General features: G+C 40.1%; 1 protein-coding gene across 1 annotated transcript in view; it reads right to left on the bottom strand.

Moving 5' to 3' along the window:
* LOC121919379 (ALK tyrosine kinase receptor-like) overlaps positions 1-26,686 on the bottom strand; it is a 131,808-nt gene that overhangs the window by 87,446 nt on the left and 17,676 nt on the right. The window contains exons 2-3 of the mRNA XM_042445927.1: positions 21,150-21,244; positions 18,683-18,808 (exon numbers count right to left, since the gene is read on the bottom strand). Coding sequence (XP_042301861.1) covers positions 18,683-18,808; positions 21,150-21,244 — 221 coding nt within the window. The remainder of the gene's footprint in view (positions 1-18,682; positions 18,809-21,149; positions 21,245-26,686) is intronic.

The raw sequence follows: 26,686 nt of genomic DNA, 5'->3' as shown, positions 1-26,686 counted from the left end.
GCCGAACCCAAAGGGTGCTCAACAATGGCTCCTTTTCATCCTGGAGAAAAGTGACCAGTGGGGTCCCACAGGGCTCTGTCCTGGGCCCAGTGCTATTCAACATCTTTATCAATGACCTGGATGACAGAATTGGGAGCATACTTATCAAATTTGCAGATGATACCAAATTAGGGGGAATAGCTAATACCCCAGAGGACAGGATCAAGATTCAAAATGACCTGAATAGACTAGAAAGCTGGGCCAAAGCTAACAAAATGAAATTCAACACGGAGAAATGTAAGGTATTGCACTTAGGGTGGAAAAATAAAATGCACAGATATAGGATGGGTGACACCTGGCTGAATGAAACTACATGTGAAAGGGATCTAGGAGTCCAAGTAGACCACAAGTTGAACATGAGTGAACAGTGTGATGCGGCAGCTAAAAAGGCCAATGCTATTTTAGGCTGCATCAATAGAAGTATAGTGTCTAGATCAAGAGAAGTAATAGTGCCACTGTATTCTGCTTTGGTCAGGCCCCACCTAGAATATTGTGTCCAGTTCTGGGCGCCACAATTCAGAAAGGACATTGAGAAACTGGAGCGTGTCCAAAGGAGGGCGACAAAAATGGTGAAAAGTCTGGAAGCCATGCCCTATGAGGAACGACTTAGGGAGCTGGGGATGTTTAGCCTGGAGAAAAGAAGGTTAAGAGGTGATATGATCACCCTGTTTAAATATTTGAAGGGATGTCATATTGAAGAGGGAGCAAGCTTGTTTTCTGCTGCTCCAGAGAACAGGACCCGGAACAATGGATGCAAGCTGCAGGAAAATAGATTCCACCTGAACATTAGGAGGATCTTCCTGACAGTAAGGGCTGATCGACAATGGAATGCACTCCCTCGGAAGGTGATAGAGTCTCCTTCCTTGGAGGTCTTTAAACAGAGGCTGGATGGCCATCTGTCAGGGATGCTTTGATTTGGATTTCCTGCATGGCAGGGGGTTGGACTGGATGGCCCTAGTGGTCTCTTCCAACTCTATGATTCTATGATTCTATGATTCTATGTAATCGGGGGGAAATGGAGGAACTGAGAATCAAAGTTGGAAGTCAGTCGTGTTTTGAAGATGAAACACAATTCTCTAGTCTTGCTTTAGGCTGGAGCATGCCTCTTCCTCCTTCTTGCTCTGCAAGCTGTAAGTGAAGATGCCATTTGTAAAATTTCACTCTGGATATAAACAATGGGAAAAACCCTGAGCCACACAGACAGATCTAATTCCCCTACATGCTCCAACTAAATTTCATGAAACTCACATTGATATAAAATCTTTAGTAAATGTAACATTTGCCTGAAGCTCTAAGAATATCAAAACAAGTATCAAAAGCTTTTTTAAACACTGCCTATGTTGCCTTGGAGGAGGTCATTTTCAGTAAAAATGAATGTTTCTCCTTTGTATATTATTGATTTTCTCCCACCCTTCCCTCCAAGGACTGGGGAAAAGAAATCTGCAGTGTGCCACACACAAGCCATTAAAACATCATACAGATTGGTTCCTACAGGTTGCCACATGTTATGGTAGTTTTGAGTAATTCAATTTGGAGCACAGCTTTTGATCTCCACAGATGAAAGTAGCAGATGAAATGGAACTCCTTTAACTAGCTCCAGAGACTACAGTGTAGCATTTTCCATCTGCAAACAACCGTAATGCTGTTGTGCATTGTACTGGCAAATGCATGGTTTTTCCTTTGTTCTGCAGTGCAGGACACAGATATGACTGGCTGGATAATCTTATTACCCAGAGCACGCCTGCAAGCAGCAAAACCTAGACTACATATTAACAAACTTGCTGAACATACTTAGTTGCTCTGATTCTCAAAAGTAACTACCAGTTGCCTTAGCTCTTGAGTCTCTTTAAAAAGGCTTTATTTAACATCTGAGCACCTGACTCTGAAAAATCAGAACAAAGAGATAGGTCACTCCTATGTCAAATGGCACTCCAAATGGCTTCAAAGTTTCCCTCCGCAAGTACACTTTTGATTAGCATACTTTTTAAAAAATCACAGGTAAGCTCACTAATATTCCAGAAAGGTGTGTAAGCTTTCAATTTCTTCAGATTTCTTTATTAGGATAGGTGGTAGAAAAATTGGTGGAGAGATAGGTGGGAAAACTAAGGACATTTCAAAAAGTATCTAGTAATGTGTTTTTGGACTTCTTTGGTTCTTTCTATTCCCCCCCCCCCTTTTTTTCCCCCCTATCATCTAACCTGATGAAAAACTCTGCAGAACCAGAAAGCTCAAATACTGTCATGGAATGTTAATTGGGCCAATAAAGGAGGATTTTATTTGGTTTTGTTCTCCCAGACTAACATCTCTACCTTTGTTTTTGCATTTATTTTGCATTGGTTGCTCTTTTTATCACTTTGATGCATGTTCTGCATCCAAATAATTTATTGTTGTCATGTGAGATGTCAGATTCTTACGTATTGTTGTTATCATAGTCATTCACTATATTCACAGTTTGTTGAATGGGTGATGAAAAATTAAATTTTGCTATGAATACACAAATACAGACACTTACAATATTATCTATACTACACAGTTATACCAGTTTGCTGTTATTGTGTGCTCCTTATTGTGTGTTTGTAAGGAGCACCTCTCATGGAATTTTCTTGGCAAGATTTCTTCAGAGGAGGTTTGCCATTGCCCTTCCCTGAGGCTGAGAGTATGTGACTTGCCCAAGGTCACCCAGTGGGTTTCATGGCCAAGCCGGGAATTGAACCCTGGTCTGCAGAGTCAAAGCCCAACACTCAAACCACTGTGTCATTTTGGCTTTCTATTTCCAACAAAAATTAGTTTGTGAGTCTGCACAGTAACAGCACAGAACAGCCTATACAAATGCAAGCATCTTAACAGCAATTTTAGAAAACTCACTCAGTGGAAAGTAATATGAGCTGTCAGTAGAAGTAGAACCTCAATGAGCATCTTAGCTGTGCCTCACAGGTCTAAGTGCATTAACATAAGTAGTTCTGGGCCAATGGTTAATTAAGCAGATTTACTCAAGAAAAGCTTTTATTAAGATTGGAGAAGATAAAAAGCATCACACTCTTACATGTTCCATAAACTTAGTACTATCGGCAGTAATACATTTTTTCAGTAAAGCATCCTAACCATACCAATGCAATACATAATATAATTTAGTCACTTTTAGTCACTTTTGAAAGAGAGGTAACTGCATCATCTATTTGCAGCAAAACCATGGAAGAGTCTTGTGGTGTTCTTAGAGCAGATTTATTGCTGTATAAACTTGCATGGACTAGAATAGCAATACATGTAATCTTTTGCTGGCTATTCAATCCTTCCCTCCTACTTCTCCTTTTCCTTCCACCCTCCACTTCCCCTCAGTGTTGGTAATCTGTGTCAATTAGTCTAAAAATAACTGAAAAAGACCACTGAAAATATAAAGAAGTGGTACGTTCCTGAATACCTGGGGCATTAGAGATAGATAGGAATATTAATTGGTAAAGAAACAGAACAATGGATGCAAGCTACAGGAAAAGAGATTCCACCTCAACATTAGGAAGAACTTCCTGACAGTAACGGCTGTTCAACAGTGGAACACACTCCTTTGGAGGGTGATAGAGTCCCCTTCCTTGGAGGTCTTTAAACAGAGGCTGGATGGCCATTTGTCAATGGGGATGCTTTGATTTGGATTTCCTGCATGGCAGAATGGGGTTGGACTGGATGGCCCTTGCGGTCTCTTCCAATTCTATGATTCTAAATTTAAAAACAATACAATATAAAAACGTCTGCTTAAAATAATACAGGGCTCCCATTACTGTCTTATTTGTAGATGTTTCCATATCTACAGAACCCATGATGGGAATAGCAAAAAAAAGTTGTTTGACAAGTTAGAAATTCTTGACAAACATCACTTATCCAGGTAATGAGTAAAGAAATGAAACTGATGTTAAATCGGGAGAAAGGAAGAGAAAGTTAAAACTAAATGAGTCAGGTTAGATTAAACTGCATGACTACAGTTAATATGGACTTTTAACATTATGTGAATAGCAATCACACATACACCTCAGCTGCTTGGGATGATGGGATGGGAGCTTCTATTGATTTGTAAAAACTGCTTTTTTCAGAACTTGGAAAATTACTTTTGCACTACACTTCCCACAATCCCCTAGCCAGCATGCCACAGATTTGCTCGGATATGTCAGGAAAGCAAAAACATCTTGCTCTCCACCAATCATCCTGAGGCTTCTGTTTCCATTACAAAAATGTAGACTCATAAAATTAAGTTACATCTAATTTGGCATTATGCTTCTGGTATCTGTTTAGTTTTGTGTGAGTTCTTTTTGAGACCTTAATCCTTATTTTATCATGAGAGATTCCATAATACAAGGTGGCATAGATCTGTCACTCATATTTTTGGAAGGAAGCACGATTCATATACCCTATCCCCAATATGCAGGGAAAGCAGCCAGACAAAATACATCCTCAATAATTTCCAAGAAAACAGTCTAATACAGTAAAGCAGGAGACTTGTCATTTCTGTTGTTTCTGCTTAATAGTGTCCCTGTGTTCAATGGAGTGGGACCTCTAGCCATTACTTTTCTCAGCAATGAGAGAGACAAAGGTTAATGGTGGGCAGAAATGTGAGAGATGGCCTTCAAGCTATCTATGGATCTTTACACAATCTGGTCTCTCGTTTTCTCTCTCCCTCTTGATATATGCAGCTAAGTAGAGAAACTGAAAGGATGTAGCATAATGAAGAAAATAATGGCCCTTTCTCTTGAGTGGAAATTAAATGGCCTAGCAAAGCAAGAGATGTCCTGAAAGAAGAAATTGCAAACAAGCTCATGCGTGTCAGCTGTCACTGCTGAGGACATCAGAGGCACCTGCATTCAAGCTACTGGTTTGGGAGGTGGATGGGAATGAAATTGGGAGAACTTTGGTAGGTGGAGATGATGAAATTTTGAGGTTGTGGTGACAAAGTACACAGACAGACATGCATATCCTTCAGCTATCTCAGCTTGGCAGAGACAGTCCGAATTAATCTTCTATTGTCTCAGTTTTTTCAGTAGCTTCAAAATGTTCCAGATTTTCTCCCACTTTCCCCCTTTGGCCTTCTTCAGTTGATGCAAACTTAGTTCAAAGTGCAAAAGTCATTTGTACTCAATTAACTGGGCTGGGGAGAGAAGAGAGGAGAGGGAAGGAATTTTGTCCTTCTCAGTGTGTGTGTTTATGTGCCTTCAAGTTGCCTTGATGGGGGCAAGTGGGTTACACATTGTAAATTGCTTAGGGAATGCTAGTTCACTGGCAAACAGTGCTATGGCTTGCATCTGGTAAGAAGTCAACCAAGCTGTTGAGAGGTTCATGCAGTTTAGAAATGTCCTTGCTATTGCTATTACTTATGCTTACCCTGTAAATTTTATAGGGTTTTCATAGTAGGCTCTAGCAAAAGCAAACTGCTGCAGCCTCTCCTAGCTTGTCTGTACTTCCTTATTAATTTTGCCAACTTGGACTATGCTCTGATGTTGTTTGGCCACATGTGTGCCAGTTTTATTCTGTGAAATATGGGAAGATATGGATGTGTGGATACTCACTTCTGAGTGTGTAGTTTATCATAGAATCATAGATGTTTATCACACTATGCTCTTAAGCGGTACTATCCAGGGACCCTCTAGCGCCTCCTGTGCATGCTGGGATTGGGACGTTTTAAGGAGCTGAAACTTCTCTGCCTGAGATTCTAAATACCCCTCCTTAAAACTGCCAATTCCAGCATGCAACAGGCCAAGTAGCGGGTCCACTGGCATCGTACCTCTTTATGCGCCTAGTGTGGACTTTTTTTTTTTTTTTTTTTTTTTTTTTTTTTTTTTTTTTTTATTTAACCATCAAGAATTGAGTTGGAAGAGACCACAAGGGCCATCCAGTCCAACCCCCTGCCATGCAGGAAATCTCAATCAAAGCATACCCGACAGATGGTCATCCAGCCTCTGCTTAAAGACCTCAAGAGAAGGAGACTCCATTACATTCTGAGGGAGTGTGTTCCACTGTTGAACAGCCCTTACTGTCGGGAAGTTCCTCCTAAGGTTGAGATGGAATCTCCTTTCCTGGAGCTTGCATCCATTGTTGAAGGGATGCAGGCTACTTCTCTCACATTGTTTGTGCTATTGTCATGTGACCTGAGCTTGGAATGTTACTCACTATAGTGTTTAAAAAAATAAGCTACTCAAACAAAAAACTGGAAGTTACCAGAACTGATTTCTGAGGAAAATGGGTAAAAAATAAATAAATCCTGGAGTGCTCAGGAGGCCTTGCAATGATGCTATGGGCTATATAGGACACTGACTTGTACTGAATCAGACCAGTCATCCATCTCACCTAGAATTGTTGAAACTGATTGGCATGAGATATCCAGAATTTCAGATAAGAGTTTTTCTAGCCCTAAGTGGAGATATCTGTGATTTGACCTGAAATGATCTGAATAGCAGGCATGCACTCTGCCATTGTACTGGTTTGAGTGTCGGACTACAACTCTGGAGACCAGGGTTTGATTGGAGACCAGGATTGTCCATGAAATCCACTAGGTGACCTTGGGCAAGTCACATGCTCTTAGCCTTATCAGAAGGCAATGACAAATCGTCTCAGGACTAATCTGGCCAAGAAAACTCCATGATAGTTTGCCTTAGGGTCACCATAAGTCATAAATGACTTGAAGGCACACAACAATAACAACAACAAAAGCTCCACCATTAAGCTATGGCCCTTTCCCATGCCATGCCATCGTTCATTCCTGCTTGTTTAGGGGTTGCTATTTCTTTTTGCCGGTGAGAAAGACACTTGGGTATGTCTGGTATCAAACCTTAGCCTGTTACAACATTTCTGCCAGCCAGTGCATTTCACAAAGTTAAAAGTAAAAAATTAAAGAAAAAGAAAAAGAAAAAAAGAAAAAGACACAAGTAGAGAAAGAAATCTGGAATAATGCTTGGATTCTTTCTCTGGATTGTTGTGGAGAAAGAATACAGAGGGGATGTTGTATCGATGTCTGGATGATGCACATGCGCTATGAAAACTGTAGGACAAAACTCTGGTTTGTTAAGCTGGTCCAACTGCAAACAGGACTGACCAGGCAGTTTTCACATCAGCATGCTGCTCAAAAATGATAATAAAGCAGAGTTCCTGCAGATCTATATATGAAGAGACTTATGGATTTGGGGAATTTTTTAAAATCAAGAATCACTTGAAACAAAATTGACTCCCATCATCCCTAACAAAAGGGATCCCACTGAAGTCTTCTGTAAGCATCTGTGTAGAATGTACAGGGATGTTTTACACACCTCTGGGTGTTTGCAACACAAGATCTGTCTTTTCAGGCACACACACTTCGTTCATCATAATGACAGGCACTTCCTTGGTAATAAATAATCATGGTTACTTTTCCACCTTGTTCCTTATTTTGACAGCTGAAGAGAACAAAAGAGACAGTCACCACAAAGGTGATCCCATCCCATCACAAAGCCCAACACATCCACCATGAATGCTTGGGAAACCAATCTTTTTGGGACTGGAGCTGTTCATTCACTGAGTTAACTGCCACACACTTAATATAGAAATACAATTCTGCAGACTTCTTTATTGCATTATGCCAACAGTTCAGTTAGTATAATTGCATGTGAAGAGCCAACAAATGTAATTCTCTTGTACTTAATACTTGCTCTGCTGTTCCTTTCAGCTCCTTCATCTGATTAACTAATGTGACTCAGAGTCCTTCCGAGAATCAGCCACGTGGCACTTGAAGCAGAACTTCCTCTAACAACAGGCTCTGAAAGGCCTGTGGAAATTGGTTCTTATATGGGGGTGGGGGCAGAAGATGGAAGTAACAATGCAATGGATGGAAGAGAGAAAGAAAGCAAAATAGGAGATGATCATCCAAACCACAAAGCAACTTGTCCAGATTGATGCTGGCCACAGGAGACAACGGGCTCTTGGTAATTCATGGAAGATGCAGACGTTGACAAGCTGACAACAAATTTGAGGAGGAAGGAATCAAGAGACAACTTTTAATTAATTAATGAGGCAGTTCTTTTATCTGCAAAGTTTCGTATGGGCAAGGTGCACTGAGAATTTGTGAGACTGTTATATTTATTACAATGCCCAAGTGATCTAGGAGCCTACCTCTACTTATACACATCCCTTTTGTCTGCTATATTTACATGGACTGGTAGTGATGTACAGTCCTTTTGAAATGAATGGATTTTAAGAACAAGCCTTTCTAACCATGTTTCTTTTTTCAGGGGACAGTCTGGTTTGCCAAGTGCATGAACTGACTTGAGAAAGTTATTACCTATATAAAGACAATACTATCTGCATCATCTCACCTGGAGCACTTCACACTACACAGTTAGAGTACTATGATTCCACTTAACTGCCATGGCAACATCCTGTGGAATCCTGGGATTTGTAATCTGCTGGGGGCACTAGAGTTTTCTAGTTAAGAATTCTACATACATCTCCCTAAACTGCAAATCCTAGATTCCATAGGATGTTGTCCTGGCAGTTAAAAGGAATCATATCACTATAACTGTGTAGTGTGCAATTGCCTCAATTCTCCCATTTTTATGAGTGTCAGTTGCCTGAGTTGTTTTCCTCCCTCAACATCTACAGTTCAGCAGCTATTAATTATACTGAAGACACAGAAGATGTCAGTTTTCTATTTATAACAATATATACATTTTTGGGGGGAGGGGGAGGGGGAGATTAATTCAAAACATATTTTTTTGCAAACAGTTTTGTTAACTGTTAGAACATACCTAAAAAAAATAAAAAAAAAACAAAAAACAAAAAACTCAACATTCGGCTTCAGTGCCAATGCATAAACTTCATAACCTTCGACTGTCCTAATTTGGCAGGGACACTTGCAGTTAATCTTCAGTCATCTCACTTTTCCAGTTGTTTTTGAAATGTTCCACTTTCTCTCTCCAGCACCCACTCTCCCACTTGTCCTCAACTTACTTCAATTGCTACAAAATGAGTTCAAAGGGCAAAATTTTGCACTAAACTAACTCAGCAGGGGGGCGAGAGGAGGGGTGAAGACAGAATCTCGCCCTTCCCAGTAAGTTTTGGCAAATGCAAACTGCTACAGCCACTCTTAGCTTGTGTGTTCTCCCTCATTAATTAGTTTCATCATCTTGACGATACTCTGATGTTGCTGGGCCTCACATATCCTGGATTTCATCTGTTGCTCTGGAAGAAATGGAACTGCAATGTTTACAGGGGAAGATATTCCACATTAAATAATAGAGGAGCATAATGTTAAGGGTTAAAAGCCAACTAACACGAAATGTTTAGATGTGTGGTGACCATGAGCAATCAGCACCCGGAGAACGAAGCTGATGAGCTACAGCTGCTGATCATAGCAACAAGGTCATTCTACTGCCTGCATGCAGGAAGCCTGAAGATGACCATGTGTCTGTTTAGACAAGGGGACAGTTTTCTGTGTGGGACAGGAAGAGGCTGAGTTTGTAGGACCACATGGCATTGTGTCTATATAAACTCAGGGACTTCTGGTAATTGTTGTGGGTTTTTGAGAGAGGAGTGATTGTGAGTTCTGTACAGTAAAAGTTGAGTTGGTTATTTGGTTTGCACTTTGTAAATAAAGATAAGCACTTTTGGGACCTTGGCATGTCTGGTCGTTAATCAGCAGAAGCCTGGCAGTGAAAGCTGGACAGCTCCCAGTGACCTGCATTCCATCATTTTTGGAAGACATCCTTCTGCTGTTATCTTCGCTGAGGGCTGTGAACACGCTTCAAAGATTCGCCAGACACTCTGACACATAATCCCTATAGAAGCCCCCACTTTGTCCTCCACACAATGTCCCCATTATAGAGCAAGGTAAACAAGTGACTTTTTAGGGCCCATTTGAAGGCCTGTAGCAATGGGATATGCATTAGCTGTCTCTGCTCAGTCTTAGATGTTGTGAGAGGTACAGACATATCACAGTGATTCCTTATCCTCCTCCATGTCTGACTGCAAACACACACAGGGCTTATGTAAAAGAGTGATTGAGACTCAAAGTCTGTACAAAGACTATGGTTCAATTCCAGTCCTCTGATTTTGTATTTGAATAAATGTCATTGTGTAATGTTATCATGGGGCTCACCAGACTGTAATATCATTTATTAAACCAGGTGGTAAGGGTGGGTTTCCTGGCAAACACTGTTATGGCTTGCATCTGGCAAGAAGTCAACCAAGCTGTTGAGAGGTTCATGCAAGTTGACCCCACATACTATGCTCTATGGATATTCTGAATGCCCTCCTAACTATTATTTATAATTAAATGCTACAATATTTAACAGAAAATATATTTGCCACTTGAAGTAGAAAAGAAGCCCCACTGGCTGATAGTAAGCTTTTGTCTGTGAACCAATCAACAGAGAGCTAAACATACTGGGTATTTTTTTCCTTTCAGATTTTTCACTATAATTCTCACATTATTTTATCATTTGTCATATTGACTGGATCATCTTGGAGCTAGAGTCCAAAATATTTGGAGAGCCAAAGCTGTGGTTGCATTAAGCCATGGTGGCAAAGTGGCAAAGGCAGATTCACATTCTAATTATCTCCAGAGTCCAGCATAAAGAGGGATTCTCAGCATAATTAATAACATCAGTGCTAAAAAGGGGGTTTGCTCTGTGATAGTCTGAAAATAGATATGTGCAATAATCATGAATATTCAACACTTTTGCTGGAATTAGTTGAACTCAACATTAAGGATATCAAAAGAATGCCGATCCCAAGCCAATCATAGAATCAATGTAAATTCCACAGAGCCACAATTAAGACAATGGATTTCTCCCAAATCGTCTACTGTGGTGCTCTTAGTCTGTTTTTTTGGCTATGTAGATTTTCAGAGACTCAATGAATGAGGCGGAAGTTTTTTTTTTTTTAAATCACCCTGCTGTCTTGGTACAACAGAAAAGTGCCTCTGTTTTAATCTGATTTGTGAAGAAGGAAATATTACAGCCTGTGATCCATCAAAGAAGCCAAAGATCACATTAGTTGTAATTACTTTTGGCTGGCTTCTATTGATCATTGCCCTCTGAAGGATTCTACTATGATGCGGATATTGCCAGTTCACCAGAAGAGGATATGCAGGGGGAGATGTGGGTGGTGGGGTGGTGGTGGGTGGGTAGAAAAGAGAGACTCTCTTTGTCCTCCTTTTTTCATCAAATCAACAAGCCTGGCAGGCTCTGACCTCTGCTTCGTGAACTTGTTTCTGGGAGGCAGAAAGGACAGCAGGAAGTCAAAACTTACCTAATGACCAGGGACAGATTGATCCAATTTATTTATGATGCTTTTGTAGTGCTTTTCCACCAAATAGGTCAGGATAGTTCACATGGTTCTTCTCAACTCCCTTCATTTTAGTCTTACAAGAAATTTTGGCCAAGTGCACATTCACACTGTTTAGAAAGAGCAGAGGGTCCCATATTTCATTTCTGTTCTTTCCAATTTTATTTTGGAACACCAATCACATTCTGTTTATCTCAGATTATTTCTTGTCAGCTCCCAGTATGATCAGAAACTTCTTAGAATAGCTGCCCAGGTTACTGTATTTTACTCCAGTATAAAATCAGAAAGAACAGGGGAAAAAATCTGGGACTTTTCACTCTGTATGAGTCTTAAGAAAGTGATAAGTCTAGGATCACCCAGTGAGTTTCATGACGGAGTACAGATTTGAAACCAGACCTCCTTAGACCTAGAAGAATAGACAGGAAAATCAGTGACTTTTCATTCTGGATGTACCCTAACAAAGTGACAGGCCTAAGATCACTCAGTGAGCTTCATGACTGAGTGGAGATTTGAAGCCAGACCTCCTCAGTACCTCAGTACTCCACCCATTACACCACTGTTGGTTCCAAATGCTTGAGTCCCAATTTTGGGTGAAAGGGAGGTTATACAGAAAGATGATGACAATGATGCTGATGCTAGGCTTGAAACCTAGGAGATTGTTTGGGTTCATCACCAAAATGTTTGGATCCACCACTATCAAATCCCAAAGGGAAAAATAGGATGTTATCACACAGTAAATTGCTGTTGTGCTGCTGCCCGACCACCGCCCGTCACCTAGGTGCATTCTGCCAGCTGATTTTCGTGATATGGAAGTTGTACTACCAAAATTGGCTGGCAGAGTGTGCCTGGGGGATGGATGATGGTTGGGCGGCAGTGCAGCAGCAATTTACTGTGCGTTAACACCCGTTCTCCCCCTTTTTGGCCTGATGCTGTCCCATACACAGCTCAGACAAAAGTGGCTGTGTGATAATCTCCCTAGAAACCTAGAAAACTAAAGAAAACAAGCAGGTTCAAATGAAAACAGGTGGATTTGATAGTGGTGGATCCAAACGTTTTGGCAGTGACGGACCCAAACATTTTGATTATATGCATCCAGACTTCTTTGGAAACAATGAACTGGAATTTGTCTCTGTTTTATAATTTCATAATTTAATAGTGAAAAGTGTGGAAGGAAAATTTGTGGTTAGAAAATGTTTAGATAAAAAATGCTGGATTTGGTACTCTGAAACAACCAGCTCAGAAATACAAAAAATTAAAGCTTCTTGTTTCTTTTTTACTTTAAAAATAATAATTCTACAATAAATTTTAATAATTGCTGTATAGTAGTTAGAATACTGGATTAAGTGCTGAGAGACTGAGGTCCAAAACACAGTGCAGAAATAATCCAGTTTGAGACTGCTTTAACTGCCCTGGCTGAATGCTAGGGAATTTTGGGAACTGTAGTTTTGTGAGACATTTAGCTTTCTCTGTTAGAGAGCTCTGGTGCCACAATAGAATACAATTCCCAGAATTCCCTAGCATTGAGACAGGGCAGTTAAAAGCAGTCTCAAACTGGATTATTTCTGCACCGTGTTTTGGACCTGAGCTTCAAGACCCCACTCAGCCATGAATCTCATGCTCATCTTGGTGCCTTTCTACCTCTAAACCTATCTCCTAGGTAGGCTGGGAAGATGAATGGTTGGTGAGAGAACCCTGATATGCCACAATGATCACCTTTGGAAAATGTATTAAAATGAAAATGTATCTGGTCAATTTCAAATTATCTGCCTCGGTAACTTTGAAACTAAAAAAATGTATCTCATTTCATGTCGATGGTACAAAACATTTCAAGTTGATGATGCAAAATGAACAAATTGCATCATCTGTATTATACAGAAACTCAGAAGCTCTATGCAAGGTAGTGATTTTGCAGGGAAAACTGCAGACTTTTGTAAGAATACAGATCAAAATCCTCTAAAACTTTGGATGTACTTTTCAATACAGATCCCTTACTGATGAAATAACTTGAAGTTTAGTATGAAGATGATCAAGGGTTTAATGCCTTTTTGTATCCTGACCAGCTATTAGTTTTGGGGGGTTACCAAGGAAGGATTGCTCAAGGCCTGCAAAAATGGACTCCAGGTTATGTAGGAACTAGATGCTCATTGCACATACACAAGGAAAAGGGTAGGGACACTGATTCCCCATGCCTTTTCATTATCACATGAGCTGTATGCTTTAAGCTCACGCAACATATAGCACCAACCCCATAACAGCTGATCAGGGACAGCTGATGAAAAATTATGTACTGGAACTTCAAAATTATTGTTACTGGGGAAAGGGAGGTTAAGAACAGGATGGAAAGCAAGGGGATGAGAATAAGGGGGAAATAAATAATTTGTCTGAATGTTCAGAGTGGAAACTTTTCATATTCAAAGACTGTTGTTCATATATAAAACTGTTCAGCTACCGAGGAAGAGAAATCAGAGCTCTGCAATCTAACTGGTTACCAGATAAATGCACAGTGGGATGCTTTCACTTATTTGTACTGTTGTGTTCTATTCCCTGTTGGTTGTATGTCCCTCACTGCAAAAGTGACAGTCTCACATTCCTGCTGGAGGAACATAATAGAATCGGATTCTGCTACAACTCTGCAGGGACCCTGCCTGCCTCCAGTTTCAAAATAAAGCTAAGAGGGACAACAGGGGGGCAGATCTTCTCTGGCACAACATAATCAGGTGTTTACTTCACCAGCTCAGCTTAATTATTCCTCCAGAACAGAATACAGGGCATCAATGAGAAGGAACAGCAAGCAGCAAAATGATGTCAGAATTACAGAAGAGTTATTTATTTCTTTAGAAGTTATTTATTTGCTGCTTCTCAACCAAAGCTACCAGAGAGGTGTGCTAGAATAAATGAAAAAAAAAAATTAAAATCAAACAAGAAAACATGTCACAAGTAGAGCAGAGAGAATCCCAACATAAAACAAAACAACACAAAACAACAACAACAACAACAACACAAATTTAAAATCATAACAATTAAGGGGGAAATAGATTTTTTTTTTAACTTGGCAAGAGACACAACACAAAGAAAAGACCAGGAAACAACCCTGACCCTAGAATACAGAGTTGTTGTTTTTTAAACAGTAGAAATAAATATTGTGTAAAGCAAGAAGCTGGACAATCACAGGCCATGGAATGCTGGGAGGTAGGCTACTGGGGAACAAATATAAAATCCAGAGACTTGTCTGTAAAAGTCAGACAGGGCTAGGTAGAAAGGATGACAGGGACAGTGGTAGATATGAATGGATTGAATGTTAACGTGCATTTAGATAGGGCCAGTTATAAATAGGGATAAGGAGTGTGAGGTAGAGGGAAATGGAGGAGATTTGAACAGAGGTCTTGTGAATCAGAGTCTGGTAAGAGTTCAGTGAAAAATGTTATTTTGTTTGAAACTGAGGAATTACAGTATGTTTTGTGTGTATAAGGCTAGATGTTTATTTTATTTGTAATATAATAAATCTTTCCTGGTTTCATTTTCTACAACACTGTCTGAAGGTTTTCATTTAAGAACTGATAACGAAAGGTTGGTCATTACTACTACAGTGCATTACAACACTGAATCAAATGATCAATAAAACTACTTGTCTAGTATAGTGGTCACCTTGAGGCCTGAGTACCAGGTCCAGGGAGGTATCTCAAGGATAAAAGGGAAAACTGAAGAATAGGAGCCCAAGAGTTTGAATTGAGAGTCCACCTAGATAGGGAATCTGTCACACATGTGGAGTTTTGACTGGGAAGTGTTGGTGCCCCATCATCATCTACCTCATCTTAGACAGTAATGGGTTTGTAGCAGGGCCTTGGAAGCCAGACATCTGAGCAGGTCCATGTAGGTGTTTGATATGTCTAAAGGTATCCTGGACCCAAGCTTTTTAGAGCTTTAGGAAGAATTCAGCAGTCTGAATGGTGTCTGGATGTAACTGAAAGCCTGAGTGGCAATGTGCCTGGGCACAACTGTCAGAGGTCCTGGTTGAAAATACTCCCAGTACATTGCATGTCTGGAACTTGGTCACAAAATGATGCTTACTACTAGATTTCTTTATCCATTCATAGCCAATTCTTGCTAGTTGTTCAGAGTATGGAAGCCACTGTTTTTGACCATATGGGGTGCTTAAAAACAGTGCCTGCATGGATGACAGATGTGAGAAAGAGCCCTCAAAAGTGCCATTATTCACCTCCAGGTATCCTCCATTCATCCACCCCCCCCTATTTCCCCAATGCTTGGCACAATAAATGTGAAGAGATACAAACACTTTAGGAACAAATAATTCTCTGACTTGTTTTACTGCTCTCCTTTTGGGGAACGGCAACTCAAGTACAAGCCTTCTTGCTGCTCTAGGCATGTTTTATACTAGATACATTATAGAACCCACTCTTTGGAAGATGTATAGTAATTGTGAGTTAATGTTGGAAAGTCAAGCGTCGTACCAGGAATCTCCCTTCTTGTCAGATCCATTGCAATTGATTCATGGAACAACATTTCCAGAAGTGCTTTTTATCTTGAAAGTACCGTACAAACACTTTAACTAATGAAATCAGCAGAGACGGGTGTTGTAACATCTATGTTTACACTATTTATCGTGACATTAATATATTCCTCCAGATAAAACATGTCAGTTTTTGAAGAATGACATAGAATACAACCTGACGAGAGCAAGATTGCTTATTACCTGTAGAATCCTGTAACAATTTGGTCACTATCACTCACTGCTTCTTCAGCACAACATGGGGAAATAAGCCTTTTGGACTACAAATCCCAGGACTCCCCAGCCAGTACGGCTATAAATCAATCACTTGGGGGATTCAGGGAGCTATAGACATAAATGGTAACTTTTAAAGCACTGATGTACAGACAGTCATCTTTTGAGGTGATGTCATTTAACCCAAGTCAGATTTTTCTGGGAAAGATACTGTGAGCATGTCATATTGGTGGGCTAGCCATCCATGGAATGGAGCTCTTATGGATTGCCTCACCTCATATTAGCCAATGGTAGTGTGCTGATGTGGAAGTGTGTATATCACCACCCACTGACTAAAAGAAGACTGAGCTCCCACATTTCCCCCCCCCCCCCCCATCCACAGGGTCCCCTCACCCTGGAACCAAACCTCAATGGATGGGAAGAGTCCACTGTACAAACTTACACTGGACTACTGTGAATAATAGAAACAAACAAACAAAGCCAAATACTGTTTCCCCAGTTTTTCAATGTGCTTCAATTACAAATATTGCTCCTCTGGGAAAACTACTTGACATATATACAATATATAAATTATGATAGGAATTTCAGTTGCTACTTACTTCTGTTGACCATATTCCACAGCTTGAAAGCTGCAGGTACTATCCAGATTTGCTGCTGTTTCATCTAGTCTAGAGATCCTTTCATACTACATTATTACAGCATTATCTTTCCACATTAACTGTTATGGCTCCATTCTATGGAATGCTAGGGTTTAAAGTTTGAGAAGGCACTAGAGCTCTCTGTCAGAGATTTCAAAATGCCCCTCTCTAAACTTCCAATTTCAGGATTCTGTAGGATGTTGCCATAGCAGCTAAACTGAAGTCATAGTACTATAATTGTATAATGTGAAAGGACTCTAGATGGCTGGGGGGGGGCCACTTTTCTGAATGGTGAATCAGAAAAATTCTGATTGCATTACTAGAAGGTGGGGATGGATTAAAAGAGATGCTTATAGCCCTTGATCACAGTTTGTAAAATAGTGTAGCCGTTTCTAATGGCATAGGTGGTGGTGAGGGAATGACACAAGCATAAACCTGGGGTTGGAATTATGATGCCTTCTAAATGTGTTGATTGCAACCCTCACCATTCATTATTGTGAGTTGCCATCCAACAGCATCTGCAATATTGCATAATTCCTGCCCAGGAATAAACTCCCATTTCAAAAAGGAATGCACCAAGTCCCTTTCTTCTGGCAATAAGCAGTGATTTCTAGTTACTTTTGAATTGCCTTTCAAGAGCATTTTAAGGCAATTTACAAAAGTCTTGAGGGTCATTTTAAGAGGTTATGCTATTTTCTTACTAATCCTATCTTCCTTTCTCCCCCTTTCTCCCCCCCCCCATATGTAATTTACATCAAAGTGAGTAAAACAGCAAATTATTGGGGGGGGGGGTAGCATTATGATGAGTAATAACAAATCATTTTTTCTCAATGCTGCAATGAATAACAGGATTACTTGTATAGGAACTAACTTTCCAAGCTCAGTCCTTGCTCATGAGTTCATCTTGTACAGTTGACTAGCCATGACTCAAAGCAGAGTGCTGGACAAGACAGGCTTGAGTTTTTCTCAATAAGATGATTCTTTGGTTCCCTTTGAACCCTGGTTGGAGATCTGGATTTGAATGGTCACTTATGAATCACTCTTCCCTATGCCCCAAAGCAGAAGAGGTTATGGATTTGCATAAAATTTGCAAGCACTAATACATGTGTACAGATGCAACTTAGAAAGGATTGCTATAACTTAAATAAATACACATATTGTCATACTGAAGAAGACTGTGTCCAGATGACTTGTGTGTCTGCTCAGTCTGGTGTCCAGGAGCTAAATGCCAATGAACAAATGGCCCTTTCTCTTCCTCTTATGTATTTAAATAGGACCTGGAGTGGGCATTATTTTGACCTCCAGAGAAGCCTGTTCTCAGAAAGCTCCAAAGGAGAAACTCTACAACTTTCCTTTTCTAAGTATCAGTATACAATAAAATCACCACATTATAGCTAATAGATTAACTGAGGCACCTTATATTGAACAGAATCTGACAAAAGCAAACTATTCAAGGCAATTTCTTCTGATCTTTCTTCCCCTGAAAATGTCAAGCAAATGGAAATCTTGTTGGATTTCCAAAACCAAGCCATGTCAAAATTAAAACTGCCAAGTGGGAGCGATGAGTGGGAGGAACAGGTGCCCTTCAGAGATGTCTAGGTTAAAATGGAGTGTTGGATGAAAACCCCCAGAATCCCCCAGTCAGCATGGAGGATTTCCACTTTGTACAATTCTGGAAGCTATAGTTCCAAAAGTCACTTGGCCTTCTCATAGTGCTCAAGAAACTGTTTTAAAATGCCAGTTCCTTTTCAAAATAGCAAGTCTTTACTTTGAGAAGATTCTAGACCCTTTCCTCACTTTCCCAATAAAAAAGAGGGCTTTTACAGCCCAAGTATGTCTATTTTGTCAAACCATCTGTTCCCTTGTGTATTCTTCTTCTCCTAATTCTCCTCTTGCATTTGACAGAAATCCATGCTCCTGTGAAGACATGAAACCATTTGGAACTGTTCTCAAGAAGAAATCAATTCCTTACCTCCATAGCTAAATGGTGTAGGTTCCTGTGTTGGCCCTTCTGTAAAATGTCTTTCCCCTCTGCCTCTATCTGTGAGCAGATTGCCTGCGTCTGGACTGTAGTCTCGAGATGTCTTCTCTTCATTGACTGGAACACAAAAAGGCAGTCTGGTTTATGACTGTGGAGATGGTGTGTTGGCCTGGCAAAATGAGGAGAACAACAGCTGGTGGTGGATCGAACAGGGCCAAGGTTTTGCAACCATAACACATGATGGTGTTAAAAGGAAAGACAGGCTGGCATCCATTGCTGCTGTGGGATCTGAAACAAATGGAGGGGAAAAATAGGAGGGAAGGAGGGAGGAAAGAATACTGAAGATGCTAACCAGGTGAAGGGACATCATTGCTATCAGAAAAAACATATTACCATGGGTTCTGTTTATTGTCCAGTTCTGGCATGTATCTTTTTCAGTGTTTAATATGGGAGAGTGCAATTCTTTATGGTTATAAATAATTAAAAATCTATTCTCTTACAACTGCAGAAGCTAAAAAATTCAACTGTACTGGCATTTGGCATTAGGGCACAAAAAGTGCAAGCAAATGGAACTCATTAGAAATGAAGGATGGATTCGCAGATGGCAGAAGCTACAGAGAGGGGTTATAAAATAACTATAGAGGAGATGCTGTGAGTTTACATCAGAGAAAGAATTGGCTAAAGGGATATTCAACACAGAGCATTATTGATAATCTCAGCAGTTGGAGAATCAGTAGCAAGAAAAAGAAACAGTACAGTGTTCACACACTGCTGTCCCTCAAAAGTTAAACATTTAATTGGAATACAATAAAACCAAGTACAGAACTTGAAAAAGCAACTTTCTGGACTTTGAAAGCCACATGCTTTTTCAATTTTCAAGGTGCACAGTGCCCATGCTGATTGGGGGGATTCTGGAAGTTGTCCAAAAAGTAAGCTCTGGCCAATAGATAGTGAAATATTTCACCTTGACAAATACGCACAGCATAGTGCAAGATCTATGATAGATACCATTCCACAGATCCATAAGACAAAAGATTTTTCAATTCTGGAGGCAGAGGGAAAAACTATACATAAAGTTGTGGGGTTATTGTTATGTGTTTTCAAGTGACTCCAGTTTACACAGACCTATCTTATCATTATCTTGGTATTCATTCTTTTATTCAAGGTTCAGAGATTGCAGATTGTCCAAGTTTGCACAGGTGGTTTCCATGGCTGAGTGGGGATTCAAATCCTCGTCTCCCAGAGTGAAACCACTACATCATAATGGTTCTAAATATTAGATTACTGTATCCTAATTACTTACTCCACTTAGGTAGGGATCTCGCCAGTGATGAGGGGATAAGTTTATCTCCATTTCCTCCAACTGTCATATTTGGAAGGGGCAGTCCCAATTAATCTTCTGTCACCCCACATTTTCAATTGTTTTTAAAATGTTGTTGTTTCTCTCACCTCCTCCCACTTCTCCTTTCTTCTCAGCATACTTCAGTTGTTGCAGACCAAGTTCACAGTGCAAAACTAGTTTGCCCTCAATTAACTCAACAGTGGGGAAAGGAGAGGAAAAAGCAGAATCTTGCCTTTTTCTGTAGACTCTGGCAAAAGCAAACTGGTGCAGCCTCTCCTAGATTATCTGTTCTTCTTCATTACTAACTTTTGCCATCTTGACAACATTGTGATGTTGCTTGGCCACAGGTCCGCAGTAAAATGTTGGAGGCTACACATCTCATGACCCTCTATAATGTGGTCCTGATCTGAATTTGTGCCTCACCACTTACTATTTACATTGGAAGAAAAGTTTCCATTGGTACCAACATAATTTTTTCTGTTCAAGCAAATGTGAGTTGTAACTTTCAGCTCCCTCATGAAGTTCTTGATAGGGACACAGTGTTTTTACTATTCTTTTATTCTATGGCATTTTTCTGCATATGATCCCAGCTAAGCTCTATCAATATTATAGCAGTCTAATACTGCCATCAATATGGAGCACCATAAGGCTGCCTAGTTCAGGAATGCTCATATGACTCTGCCAATCTACCATAATCTGCTTTTGCAGAATATCCCAGGTGCTGATTGGATCTCATCCCAGTTTCTTAGCCAACTGACGATCATGTATTTTGCCTTCCTTGATCACAAGTCAAGTCTGAAGCAAAGGTTGTAAAAATTCCTTTTTAGGACTACAATGCTTCAAATCCCCCACTGGGATTGGGGGGAGTTGTAGTCCTAAAGAGTAACTTTCTAAACTCTGCCCTGAACAGTATAATATAACATGCCCAAACTGGTTGTCTCTTCTCAAGGCAACTTTGCACATAACGTGGAAGCACCAAAACAGGAATTCCACCAATGTTCCCACATCTGTTGTAAGGAGAGAAAGGTTCAGACTGCACCAGGCACCCAAGGCAGGGGCAATCCAGGGTATTGCAACATAGATCAGAAATGAAAGGCTAACCACAGCCTCACTCACTTGTTAGGTAACAGTCCAGACTGAGTGACACATTATCAAAAGCAATGATGGCTTCTGATCCAACTTTCCAGGATGCAATAATCTGAATCCAAAACCTATAATGAATAAGAAAAGTTAGCAAATTCAAATAGATCCAACATCATTCCAATGCATTTCAACTTTGCTTTTTCTATACATAGTCTAGCACCAGCAAAAGAATGCATGCTGGAATCTAATAAATAGGAGCCATCCAGGAACCAAACAATGTGGGAAGGAAGGAAGAAGGAAGATTTATCCAAGGCACAGCCTCAGAGGGACTGATAAGAAAGATCAACTGTTGCACTAAAATAATGAGTGGTTGTTGTTGTTGTGCACCTTCAAGTTTCCAACGTATGGCAACCTTAAGGCGAACCTATTATGGGGTTTTCATGACAAGATTTATTTCCTTTGCCTTCCTCTTGTGTCTGAGGGAATGTCACTTGCCAAAGGCCACCCAGTGGGTTTTGGTGGCTGGGTAGAAATTCAAATCCTGTTCTTAGTCCAGAGCTCAACCCACTGTAAGTATAGCAATTCCCTGTGAGGAGCCTTCAAGGCACACATCTATTTTTCTCAGTAATAATGAACATCCCTTCTCCCCCCCTGCTTGTAGGCCCCAAGGGAACATTTCTTTTGCACCCCATCCCCAGGTGCTCTCACCCTCCTTGCATATGTTCACTGGAGATCACAAACAACTATGCTACATTTTTAAATCTCCAAGACTCTTCAAGTTCCAGGGGTTATTGGTAGGTGGAGCAGTAATCTACAAAGGGATTTTCAAAGTATATTCATTTTCAAAGATGCATTGTCATTTGCCACATCAGCAGAACTGCCTAAAACCACACATTTCTGACATGCTTTTGATGTGTCTGCTGGATGTGACAGATGTTCACGCAAACCTTTCAGAAAAGCTTCCCCCAAATCTTTTTCTAAAAATATCTCCAAAGCCATATGTGAATTGACATGGAGTTGCATGTTGCTCAAACCTCACAATCTGAGTACTGTTACTGTAAGTTTTAGGTATGTGGTTACTTGGAATCACAATGAGCATTAAGGGGAATGCAAACTACCTGAGATTAAACTCTTTCCCTCCTACAATGGGATATGTGTTGTAACAACTGAGGCTTACCTGTCAAGTCACAGAACAAAGCATGTTAAATGTCAGATGAGTATGCAAGGGAAATCACATGCTATGATAGCTTTCACCACTTGAGGAAGAATCTATTCCGAAAATATATTAATCATACTGTCCACTTTGACTTTTTTATATTGCTATATTTTACTGCTGGGTTGGGCAGGAGTACATGTATGCACATACAGAGCTATACACATACAGAGCCCTTAAAGTGCTAGTTTGGGGAAGGATGCAAGCACACTAGGTCTGTCCCTTAACCATGTCTCCTGTTATCACCCTTCATGTACAGTGGGTGAATGGCTGCCGTGAGGAACCTCCTCTAGCAATGAAGGCTCTCTGTACAGTTGAAAACACCAGAAAACCAGCACTTATGTACATGTCCTTCCTTGTTCTTCTCATCTAGGGTGTCAAGGCTCTGTCTCAGAACAAGGAAAAGTTACAGTACTTTTGGACTAAAGAGGACAAGCATGCTGGTTTGGGAACACTCCCTACCACATATTCCTTCTATAGCACAACTGGGCTGTTGCCGGTTTCATATGCATTTGTCTTTCTTTGCCCTTAATCTGCCCCCCCCCCCACCGTGCCCTATGCCCTACCCAACATCTCTTTCAGGTTGTGTATTTGTGTTTGTATGTATGTTTTTTTTAATGAAGCCCTAGAGTTATGCTAATGCAGTTTAACAAAAACAAAAAATAAATAATAGGAAGGTTTAAAAAAAAACAACAGGCTTTTTTGGAACAGTAAAGGGAATGGGGAAAGGAGGAGAGGAGCAGACACTGACACTACCTGATTGCCAAGTCCTGGAACTGCCACAGGAGTAACTTACCACACTTGAGAACTAGTACTATACCAGTGTGATTGAAGCTTATTGACAGTTTTTTCCCATCAGTGGCAAGAAGCAGGCTAACTATGCTTTGACAACAAGGCAGTGATGAGAGGGAGACAGTGTTGTGTGACAGGTATAACCAAAGGTACTATTATCCAACTTTTATGATCGTTTAAAAGCCACATGTGATCAAGTCCTACCACTACCAGAGTACCTCATCCAGCAAAGATTCTTGAAGGATTCTGGAAACTATTTAAAAAAAAAAATAACATTTTCAAATTCTGGCTTATGCACATCTAAATAGGGCTTAAATCTTCTTTTATTTTTTGATCAATTAAAATGTCTGAGTGATTTCAAAGAATGGGTTCTAATTTCAATAAAAGTGTTTACAGAACGTGGTTAATGTGTAACAGTTCTTTCAACAAGCTTGAAATAATATCCAAAGCATTGAGCCGAGGGATTAGACATGGGTAACAAATGCTAGAAGAAAGTCATAGAAATAATATTCTAGGCAAAGAAGAATGTACAGAACAATAGCTGAAGGCACAACTTAACACACACTATCTCCTGAACAAACTCCATTGGAACAGAGTTTTCTAGCTGCTAAATGTTATAAGCACTCACTAAGAGAATATGCACCCTTTGGGTTGAAGGCGAAGAGTATGGCAGACAGTGTTTGCATAAGTGCTGAAAAATAGTGCCAACACATTTAATGGGGGTGAATGACAGCCTACAGAAAGATCATGACATTGTCTTTTATCTGTAGAATACCTTTATACTGGTAATAACTGCAAGAATTATATATGGAATGATATTGAAAGGTAAGTTTTCATAGTATGCTGAACGTCTAGCTGCTCATTTAAAGCCTATTAGAATATTATCTTTGTAAAAAAGAGTCAACTCAGAGCAGAAATGCTTTTTACTGGATATATTGGGCAGACACTTCCCCCTCTTGCCAGTTTTTAACGCAATCTGGCACACCTGAGAGGTTCAAGAACCCACACATGGCTTTAGAATCTGGAGCTATTTCCTGCCACTTACTCTAAGCCATGTACCATTTATGCTTGTTTGGTTCTGCACTGCTTTAACTCATCCATCTCTTCTGTCATTGCACGATTGATCCCCTTATGAGAAGTCAGAAGCACAGTTGGGTTGAGGAGGGGAGGAACAGAAGCATAACCGTTCAGCTAAATGATAAATGGATGCTAGCCTAAGAAAAGCTGGCCATACAAATTGCTTGGTAAATGCGATGGGTTAATACCTGCCCTCCGTTATATCTCAACAGCAACCATCAAACTGATGGACTAGCCTCATTAATTCCAGTGGAGACTTAGCAGATTGCACAATTTGTTTGTCTTGTATTTAGTAGATTTCCTAGGTGGTCAATTAGAGAGCAGAGGACTCCTGTCTCCCATTTCTCAAGATAGAAACTTGGGATTCTTTTTTTTTTTTTAATTTTTGCTTTGGAGTGGAGGACCCAAAAGCAACAGTAAACTGCGGGAAGAAACCCTGAATGTGCTTCACCTCTCCCAAAAGTAACTCCATATTTATCTGGTAATGGGGCTAAACAAAATGCAATCTTAAATGTGCACATTTTGAAATGCCAATATCCTCTAAGGAGAGGCCAAACCTGATTGGGATCATGGTGGATGGAAAAGAGATAGTCCATTTTCTCTCCAGCTTCTCATTAAATTAAGATCAGAGGAAACTGGGAAATCTGCAAAGGTAGGCTAGTGATTGACAGATAATATCATCATCCCTAGCAATAAATCCCCACCCCCACCCCAAATAACCTGTCCTCCTGGCAAAGGAGATTATAGCACGGAAGTCCTGTTTCTCATGGATAGGTTTGTCAGGTTTTAATCTGGCAATGCTTGCATGTCTCCATAAGGAGAGATGGGAGAAGTTACACTTGGGCCATAATTTGTAGGTTGCCCCAACCAGCATGTGTAGTGGCTATGATGGGAACTGTTGTCTATAAGGCAGTGACCCTGCATCTCTGTATATAAGATGAATGAAAAGCATTTTATAATTGCAGCTGTTCCTAAAAATACAGTGTTGAGGAAATGTGAATTACTGTTATGCACTTTTTAAAGGTAGAGGAGGGGATCAAAAAACTGAATGCACTAGGATCTGGAGAATGAGGCTCAGAAGATCTTCAGACTGAGGCTGCAGAGATCCCATGGCCATCAGCTGTCTACTAGGTGTTCAGGGAGGACTACAAACCTTGTAATGTGTATCTTGTAGATCCCTGAGGTGCAAAGGGACAAGCAGGAGAAATAAAGCAGAACTACAAAGAACATATGGAAATGGAGTTTATTTAGACATGCAACCTTCAGTTCAGGACCGATGGGGCAAAGTGAGCAGAACTAAGACCCATAGCTCTGGAAAATGTAAGCCTGGAGAATGGGATGGCTGAATTCTTCTATTTCTGTTTTATGCCCCTTTTTTTTTGCACAGTCCTGTTCTGCAGAAACTCTACTTTAAAAAAAATATTTACAAGAACTGAACATTGTACACTGAAATGCATGTTTCTGAATGTGTTTTTCTTTTAAAATATGCTTGTCCAATTGCATTTTATCTCAAGATATATATTTCAAAATGTGATGTATTTCAAGATGGATATTTCTAAGTGTACTTCAAGATGTGCATTGGTAAACATATAATATCTCACAATATGCATTTTTGAAATGCCTTTTGATACAACATCACATCATTCAAAGAAGTGTGAAATTCAATGGAGAACTATTTCTGATCCTTATGTTAACTCTGGGAGGTATAGATCTTGGTCTGTTTGTATTTGAATTTGAAAAAAAACAAAACAAAAACACTTCGAGCATCTTTATCTGGAAGCAAGATAAATTTTCTTCCTGTCAACCATGCAGCAATGTCCTTGCTGTGACTTTTATTTACATTTTATTTGTTGAAATCTCTCCTAAGAACACAGAGGAGTGCCCCGAAGAGCCAGAATTAGCATCTCCTCCTGTAATAGGTAGTGTAATGACAGGCTTCCTACAGGGATTTGCTTTCTTTCTAGGTAGACAGGAAATGTCTTACCAGGCAGAAAAAGCAAAACTCATCCAGCTCTCTCCCTTTGAACTACTTTCAGAATAACTGTTGAACTGGGGAAGCTTAATATTTAAGCTTAGAATTAGCCTTGGGGTGAGATTGGACAATAGTTCAAAATACCAGAGGGCAAAGGATAAAGAGTACCAGTTAACTGGGTTTCTCTCTCTCTCTTTTTTTTCTGCTGCTGCTTGTTCAGCATTAAATCCCAACTTTCTCCAAGCTGGCTGAGACTTTTATCAAAGGTTCTTTCTTGTTGCCTTTGTTGTTTTAAAATAGGTTCCTACCCATGAGCTTTGTGTACAGATTTTAACTTTCCTCTGTATGTATGTCCAGTTATTTTATATAATCATTGTCCATCTACTTGCTATATTTCTGGAAAATGTCCATCCATCCTCTCTTAAAGGACCTTAAAACATGAAACATGGAGAACCCATGAACAATCAAACATGGACAATCCATTACACAGTTGTTACAGTGCAAAAGTTCTTACTG

Source organism: Sceloporus undulatus, chromosome 1 (assembly GCF_019175285.1).
Source record: "Sceloporus undulatus isolate JIND9_A2432 ecotype Alabama chromosome 1, SceUnd_v1.1, whole genome shotgun sequence".
In the NCBI taxonomy this organism is placed as follows: Eukaryota; Metazoa; Chordata; class Lepidosauria; order Squamata; family Phrynosomatidae; genus Sceloporus; species Sceloporus undulatus.
This window is presented reverse-complemented; position numbering and strand designations above follow the sequence as displayed.